This window comes from Mastomys coucha, unplaced genomic scaffold, assembly GCF_008632895.1.
Source record: "Mastomys coucha isolate ucsf_1 unplaced genomic scaffold, UCSF_Mcou_1 pScaffold14, whole genome shotgun sequence".
Lineage (NCBI taxonomy): Eukaryota > Metazoa > Chordata > Mammalia > Rodentia > Muridae > Mastomys > Mastomys coucha.
The window spans coordinates 33796805-33805230 of NW_022196896.1; the positions used below are offsets into that span (position 1 = coordinate 33796805).

At 37.4% G+C, this 8426-nt stretch overlaps 1 protein-coding gene across 1 annotated transcript in view; it reads right to left on the reverse strand.

The window, feature by feature from the left end:
* Rp1 (RP1 axonemal microtubule associated) overlaps positions 1-8426 on the reverse strand; it is a 247560-nt gene that overhangs the window by 31951 nt on the left and 207183 nt on the right. Inside the window, exon 18 of the mRNA XM_031366740.1 lies at positions 3368-3454. Coding sequence (XP_031222600.1) covers positions 3368-3454 — 87 coding nt within the window. The remainder of the gene's footprint in view (positions 1-3367; positions 3455-8426) is intronic.

Below are 8426 nucleotides of genomic sequence, written 5' to 3' on the forward strand. Positions count from 1 at the left end.
ACCATCATGAGATATGATTTTAGATCCAAATCTTGCTTTTCTGGTGTTTTGGGATATCCAGGACTTGTGGTGGGAGTACTAGTTTCTGATGAAGCCAAGTAGTCTTGGTTTCTGTTGGTAAGATTCTTGCATTTGCCTTTCACCATCTGTTGATCTCTGGTGTTATATATTCTTGCTGTCTCTGGCTGGAGCTTGTTCTTCCTGCAGGTCTGTAAGCCTATGTTGGCACTTCTGGGAGATCAGCTTTCCTCAGGTAAGACCTGTGTGCAGTAGCCTGTGGATCAATTGTTCCTCCTGAGTCCTGGCATCAGAACAAACCCTGGAGACAGACTCTCCACTTTCAGGGAAGGGGCAGAGAGGGTTGTGGATCTGCAGAACCTCCTCCTAGGTGAAGAAGGAGGTAGAAAGGATCCTGCACTGGCTGCCCTGAACTTCTGAGGCCAGTACCTCCTGGCTGGTCCCTCCTTCTCCTAGGTGAAGAGGGAGGTAGAAAGGATCCTGTGCTGGCTCCCTGATGGTTCTGAGGCCTGTGCCTCCTAGCTGGTCCCACCTTAGGAGGTCACCAGAGAGAAAATAGAGATCTCCCCTGAGTGTCTGGGTTGGAGTACTCCCTGAAGGCAAGCTCTCTGCTTTCTGGGAAGGGGCAGAGAGGGCTGTGGATATGCAGAACCTCCTTCTAGGTAAAGAGGGAGGTAGAAAGGGTCCTGTGCCTGCTGCCCTGCCGATTCTGAGGCCTGTGCCTCCTGGCTGGTGGCAAATTAAGTTTTAAAGCCACTGGTAAACAAATGACTTTAGTGGCAACAGAGGCTTTATTATGTTTACTTTATACCTTGCCTGATGCAAATTAGGAATAAAATGTTCAGTAGTATTATACAGAGGAGTTCACCATGGAAACATTTCCTGTGGAGCATAAGCACATTCAGACGTCACATTGAGAAAGCATCCTTTGGCCTTGGACATTAGTGGAAAATAACTTCTCAGAGTGTCTCTTTAAATATTTTTTAATCTTAATACCCTTCTTTGCTAGGGTTTTTTGAAAATAGAGCTGATTCCAAGACTTCATCTTTTTACCTGAGAAAGTAAATAAGCCCTCTTAAACTGCTTACCAACATGTCAAAAGGGTATAGAAGCTTAAAGGGTCAAGAATTATTTTAGCATCAAAATAAGACATGATCAGAACAAAGTAAGCCTATTGAAGTAAGATTTTGCTGGTGTAGGTACCTGTTGATATGTCAGAGATTGGTTCAAGGACCCCATTAACATCAATACTAAAGAATGCTTAAGTCCATATAATAAATATTTTTTGCATAAAGTCCTGCTATACTCTCATAAATAGCTTAAATAATCTATAAATTATTTATAATAACCAATGCAGCATAGCTAGTTGTTAGATAGTTTAGGAAATAATTATCAAAGAAGGCTGGAATTTTCACTAAAGACACTTTCATTTTCCAAGTATTTTTCACATATGGCTGAATACGTAGAGACAGAGTCCACAGATATGGAAAGCTGTTTACATTAATAAATACAATGCTTAATCAAGGGAAAGAGAAAGTTCTGCTTCATAGAAGAATAACAGGAAATATAGAAGTAAAATCATAGTCAGAAAATCACTATTTGGCAACCCTAACAATAATGAATGGTTCAAGTTAGAAGCACCAGTGGATCTAACACTTGATGGAGGGGACTATTACAATAAGTAAGATATTCACATGACTAAAGTTCTAAAACAGTAAATGACAAAACACACATCATAACAAAGAGTAAAGAAGCAGATGGGCACAAGGTTAGTAAGTGGAGATTGCTTTCATTACTGCAATGTTTATAAATTTGAAGACCCCATGAGTTTTGTATCTTCTGAGAAGTTCACTGTACCTCTCTGTTGAATTCTCTCAAAGCTGATAATTTCCTACCATTCTCCAAGGTATCAAACACAGCACAGGGCTGTGACAGTTGTTCAAAAGACTTCTGAACCAACTAACCATAATGTACTTATTTGTTCTTATGCTATAAATCTGGACTTTTTTGAATTGGATATATGCTAAGCATGATTCAGGGGTTCTGAGACACACTTACTGGTCAATCCTGAGAACGCAAATTGTATCACTGGAACTACATAAAGCTAATGAGAAAGATCTAGTACAAAATTAACTTCTCACACCTACACATGGAGATATGTACATCCACAAAGACATCCCCCCCTCTCTCATACACACAGACATTCAATAGTAATGAGTATAACTTACACATAAATTTATCAAATCTCAGCAAAATTAAGTTTCTTACTTACCTTAATTATACAACCAAATATACAATAACAAAGATCTCAGATAAGATTTTGAAATACTTGAAATGGACAAATATTGCCATATTTTACCAGTGGTATCCAAATATCTAATCTCAAATATTTTAGTAACATCACACACTATAAAGAAATCATTGACAGATGTAGTTTTAAAGCAGAGAATATTCACAATTCAACTAGACTATTTTATTTCAGTATAATCTACTGCTTACATTCAGAAATATAAGGACCACTAAGGATTTAACTACTATTTTTAAAATCAATGGCCTAATGGAAATGCTTTAGTATTTCCAGAGACCAATATCAAGATAACTATTTACTAAATGATTGTAGCAAAATTATTTAGCTTCATTGTGCATCAGCTTTCTCATCTGTAAAATAGGAACATCAACAGTAGTCAAATCAAGGATTAATGCTAAGTAAACATACAATAGCACCGATAAGGCAGCTGACATATGGCAAGCATTCTGCATATATTATTGATGCAATTAACTACAAGCATAAATAAATGGGCTATCCAATGTATCTATAATATAACTTGATTTTATTAAAAATATAAAATATGTACATTTGTTTAAGTACATTTATACTAATATATTTATTCATATTATTATGCTATGTATATATTATATAATATATATTTTACTAATATATCTTTTACACATATTTATATTTCATATACAAGTGGAATCTATTAGATGTATTTTTAGAGAGAGGATGAAGACACAAGCATACATGTAAGAGATTCACAAAAAACGTTGCAAAGACCATGAACTAAAGAGGTAGTCATAGATATCAAATTATAAAGATGCCCTTTGATTCTTACATTTTGCTATATTCTTCAGGTTTTGACCCATTAATAGAAGTTACTTTTAAAAATATTACTATAAAAATATTGCTAAAATATAATTCACCATAGTGAAGCACTAAGGGTGTGTGTCCACAATTTTTTGTTTATATTACTTAGGACAATTTGAACAGTATTTTCAATGCCTACACTTTATGTGACCTGCTTGCTCTTTTTATCAACCTTAAGTATGAAGCACAATGGAAAGACATTACCCTCTGTAAGCTCCACTCTGGCTGGCCACCAGTTCCATCATGTCCTATTCTGATCTTGTATATCTCTCCAATGCCTCTTAGTCCAACCTGGATGAAACACAAAGTCAGGGAATTACTAAGACATGTTAAATTAGGCACATCACAATATTCTTGTTCTTCTTCAGATTGAATGCACTTTGCTAATGGCTGTGATACTCTTAGAAGGCCTTTCAGAAGAAAGTTCTCTCAGATTCTTACCCATGAAACTCACAGACACAAAATGAGAAAGAAATACCCTCTAACTTAACTAGACATATGCAAAAGGAAGTCAGAGGAAGGAATGCGATAGAATATGCTATGCTCTCTGACCACCACACATTTCTCATTAGAACAAACTCTTCTTCATGTCAGTAACAAAAAAAGGGAGCTTTAATTTTAAGAAGAAAAAAGGAATTTTCACCAAATAGAATCAAATGTAGAAATTTCCCAAGGTTATAGAAAGTACCTGTGAGTCCAGAACTTACTTCTATTTTGAAAATCCTATTTGACTCCTCCACCAAAACGTGGATATCATAGTTCAAAGAAGAGAAGCAGTCCTCCACACAAACATATGCATTTGGTTAGTTTTTATGTTGGAGAACTGGCTTTGTAAGTTCTATGAGCTCAGTGGAAATGCTCATGATTATTTTAATTGAGCAAATTTCAGCATATATCTCTGGCCCATATTTTCTTTATATACTGAATGGACATTTTCTTAGTTAGGGATTGCTTTGAAGAGACACTATGGTCAAGGCAACTCTTTTAAAGAAAAACGTTTAATTAGGACTAGCTTACAGTTTCAGAGGTTTAGTAGATTATCATCATTGTGGAAAGTATGTCAGTACTTGGTCATTCAAGGTACTGAATAAGGGCTGAGAGTTCTACATCTTAATCTAAAGGCAGCCAGGGATAAACTGCAATTCCATGCTGGGCAGAGCTTGAGCATAGGAGACCTCAAAGCTCATTCCACAGTGACATACTTCCTTCAGCAAGGCCACACCAACTCCAACAAGGTCACACCTCCTAATACTTCCACTCCCCATGTCCCAAGCACTCAAACAAACAAGTCTATAGGGGCCAAACATTTCAAACCAACACATTCCACTCCCTGGTGCCATAGGCTTGTAGCCATAACATAATGTAAAATGCATTTAGTTTAACCTAAAAGTCCCCAGTCTATCACAGTCTCAACAATGTTAAAAAGTCTAAAGTTTAAAGACTCTTCTAAGATTCATGCAATCTCTCAAAGTAATCTTCTATAAAATCAAAATCAAAAAGTCAATCCCATACTCCCAACATATTATTGCACAGGATATGCATTATCTTTCCAAAATGTAGGGAAGAGAGCATATTGGGGAGATGCTGTACAAAAGAAAGACTAAGCTGGGCAAACTCTAAACTCTGCATCTAATGTCACAATACTCTTCAAATCTTCAACTCACTTCAGTTTTGTTGACTGAAATATACTTCTTTCTCTTGGGCATTTTCCACTCCCTATTAGCAGCTTTCCATGATGGGTATCCCATGGCTCTGGAATCTCCAACATCTTTGGGGTCTTCCAAGCAATCCAGGTTTCATCTTCACAGCTTCACACAATGGCCTCTCTGGACCTCCATGTTGGGACACCCCTGGTATATTACTAGCCTCAGAAGCTTTTCTTAGTCTCAGAGAAAAATTATATCCTTGATTCTAAAGCCAGAACCACTTGGTTCTGTCAAAGCTATCAAGCTCTGCTGCTTGGTGGGACTAGAACATGGCCCCCTTGACCAATTATGTCTTTACCAGTTTTCTAGTTTCAATGGTTTCATTTACTACCTAAGCTTGGCTGTTCTGGAATTTACTCTTTAAACTAACTTTGAATTCAGAGATGTACATGCCCCTGTCTCCTGAGTGCTAGGACTAAAGGCCTCCTTTTCATTATAGATCTTTATAAGCATACCCATTATATTTCAGAAAAACTTCAGACAAGGGCCAAAAAGCAGCCACATTCTTCACCAAGTATCACAGGAATGATCTCTAGGTGATATACTAAAATTATGTTTCTCTGAAACATCTTTAACTAGATCCTCACAGCTCAAATCACCCTCAGCACCACTGTCTTTCATGTTTCTAATAGTATGATCATTAAAGCCCTACTTAAAGCTTTCCACTGCTATTCTAATCCACAATCCCAAAATACACATTCCTCCAAACAAGAGCACACCTAGGTCTATCACAGCAATACCCAACTCCTAGTACCAATTTTTTGTCTCTTAGTTAGGATTTCCATTTTTAAGAGACATCATGACCAAGGCAACCCACATTTAATTGGAGCTGTTTTCCAGTTTCAGAGATTTAGTCCATTATCATCATGGCAGTAAGCATCACAATGTGCAGACTGACATGGTGCTGGAGGAGCTGAGAGTTCTATATCTTAATCCAAAATTAGCCAGGAGGAGCCTACAATTCTATGCTTGGCAGAGCTTGAGCATAGGAAATCTCAAATCCTGCCCCCACAATGGCATGCTTCCTCCAACAAGGCCACACCTACTCCAACAAGGCCACACCTACTCCAACAAGGCCACACCTACTCCAACAAGGCCACACCTACTCCAACAAGGCCACACCCACTCCAACAAGGCCATACTTCCTAATACTGCCACTTCCTATGCATCAAGTATTTAACTACATGAGTCTATGGGGACCAAACCACCAGAGGCATAATGCTTTTAATACAAACATTTCTGTGTTGTGCAAGGTCACAGATATGAAAAACAAAAGCAGTGGGACAGTCTCCATCTTGGGAAAATTTATAACATGGAGAAGAATCTCTTTGAAGGCAGATGTTTATAGTATAATAAAATAGTGCCATCCCCCTAAGCCTCACATAGGAGGAAGGCTTTGCCAACTTCGATTGGGTTGGTGGCTTTGATCCTTGACCCAGTTGACTCATGTCAGTACCCACTCAGGATCTAACATACTCATAACTTCCTCAGCTCCCCACAATGCATAATTTCTTCCCATGGCCCAGTAGTCCACAGAAAGGAAGGATCTTCAAGGAGTTTACTTTATAGGATGAACATGTTCCCATGAGTAATTTCCTTAAGCATATATACTATATACACACCAGGTTCTAGGAACATAAAATGTTAACTGAAGTCTATTTGACCAGATATGTCACACTGTGCATACTTGAAGGCTGAAAGTGGGAAAAAATTAATGATGAATTCATAAGTGACAAATTATGCAATGCAAAGGAGTACAGGAAATATTACCACAGATTAAAGAGTGGGGATGAGCTAACTAATCCTAATTTAGGATTGCCCAGTTACCAAGAGGTGCTGGCACCAATTCCTCATAATCCTCAGCCTAGGCCTTCTTAAACTTTAGTATACAGACAACCTTATCTGAGAATCTTACTAAAACTTAGATTCTGAGCCAGTGGGTATAGAAAGGGACCTGATATTTTGCATGCCTCATTGACTCCTGCTGTATCTATGCTAATATGTTAGAGTCCACATACCTGCAGAGTCCAAGAGGCTTTATAGAGCCAGCCTCCATCACTGGAAAATGAATAAGCAATTCATCAAAAGTAAAGGAACTAACAATATCTTCATTTAATCTTAATGACACCAGGGCCTCTGTTCTTTTCCAATTTACAGTTAAGTTGATAAAAAAGGAATTATGCTTGCAGATTGTGAACTTTTGGTTATTATAACTAAAGAAAATATATCTTTATTAGTCAAACTAGGAACCATTAAACACTGTTGCTTATAATAAATAAAATTTTGTTTATTCTTGCGACATAAAATTTGTGCTTTGTAGGAGGTTTTCTCTGTGAAAAACCATGGATAGGTTTGAAGAGGTTTTAATTTGTTAGCAGAAATCTGGGTAATACAGTGGATGAGACAGAACTTTCTAGCCCATATCTTCATCCTCTGAAGCAGTGATTGAGCCATATGCAGTTAGGGATTGTGGGGCATCAAAGGGAAGTACTGAGCCTATTCCATTGGAACAACACTACTGTAGCTGCTGTAGTCATGGTTCATGCCATAAATTTATGAGTATATTTCTCAGACATGGTTTCACTAGGACTGAGGAAACTGTAATACATCAGTCCTGCTGTAGATAACCCAACTGACCATGACTCTTTTTATGCAAGTTTGGCATTGGAAAAAGCTTGGGACCTTCTTGTTTTATGCAATCTACTTTTTTTTTGTTTTTTTTGTTTGTTTTTTTTGGTTTTTTGTTTGTTTGTTTTTGTTTTTCGAGACAGGGTTTCTCTGTGTAGCCCTGGCTGTCCTGGAACTCACTCTGTAGACCAGGCTGGCCTCAAACTCAGAAATCCACCTGTCTCTGCTTCCCAAGTGCTGGGATTAAAGGTGTGCACCACCACTGCCAGGCACAATCTACTTTTTGTTACATGCTATATCTCATCAAGAAATCATTCATAATGAATAGAACTAAGAGAGAATAACAGTTCAAAAATGATAATTTTTTTTTCAGTCAGTTCATAGGCACCCATTGAATCGTTCTACCTTTTCAGTTTGCTTTATGTGGTCACCTTTGAGTTCTTTGGCTACTTCTCTGATAGTTGTAAGAGTATCAGGTTTGAAAAGTGCTCTCACTTGGTCATTGTGAATGCCTGATGACGGGACATTGGTTCCCGATAATGAAGTTTTTCATCCACTCTGCAAAACTACCTAAATGAACCCCCATTGCACTGCACATTCATCAGCAGCTCCTGAGTCAAATACATTTTGATGTAGCAAGTTCCTTTATTGCTTTATGACCAATTTTAAACTCAAATAAGAGTAGAACTTTAATTTGTTCTTTCTGTAACATCATTTCCATAGTATAAAATAAATATAAAATAAACAGAAAGCCATTAGCCAAAATCACAAAGGGTAGGAAACATATTAAAATGATACATGACTTAACTATATTTATTTAAGAAGTTATCCTAATAACACACAGCAAATCTCAACACTGCAAAACTGCTCCAATTATTTTTGCACTGACTTTTGCATTTAATGTGTTGTAAATGGGATTCTTTCTTTTT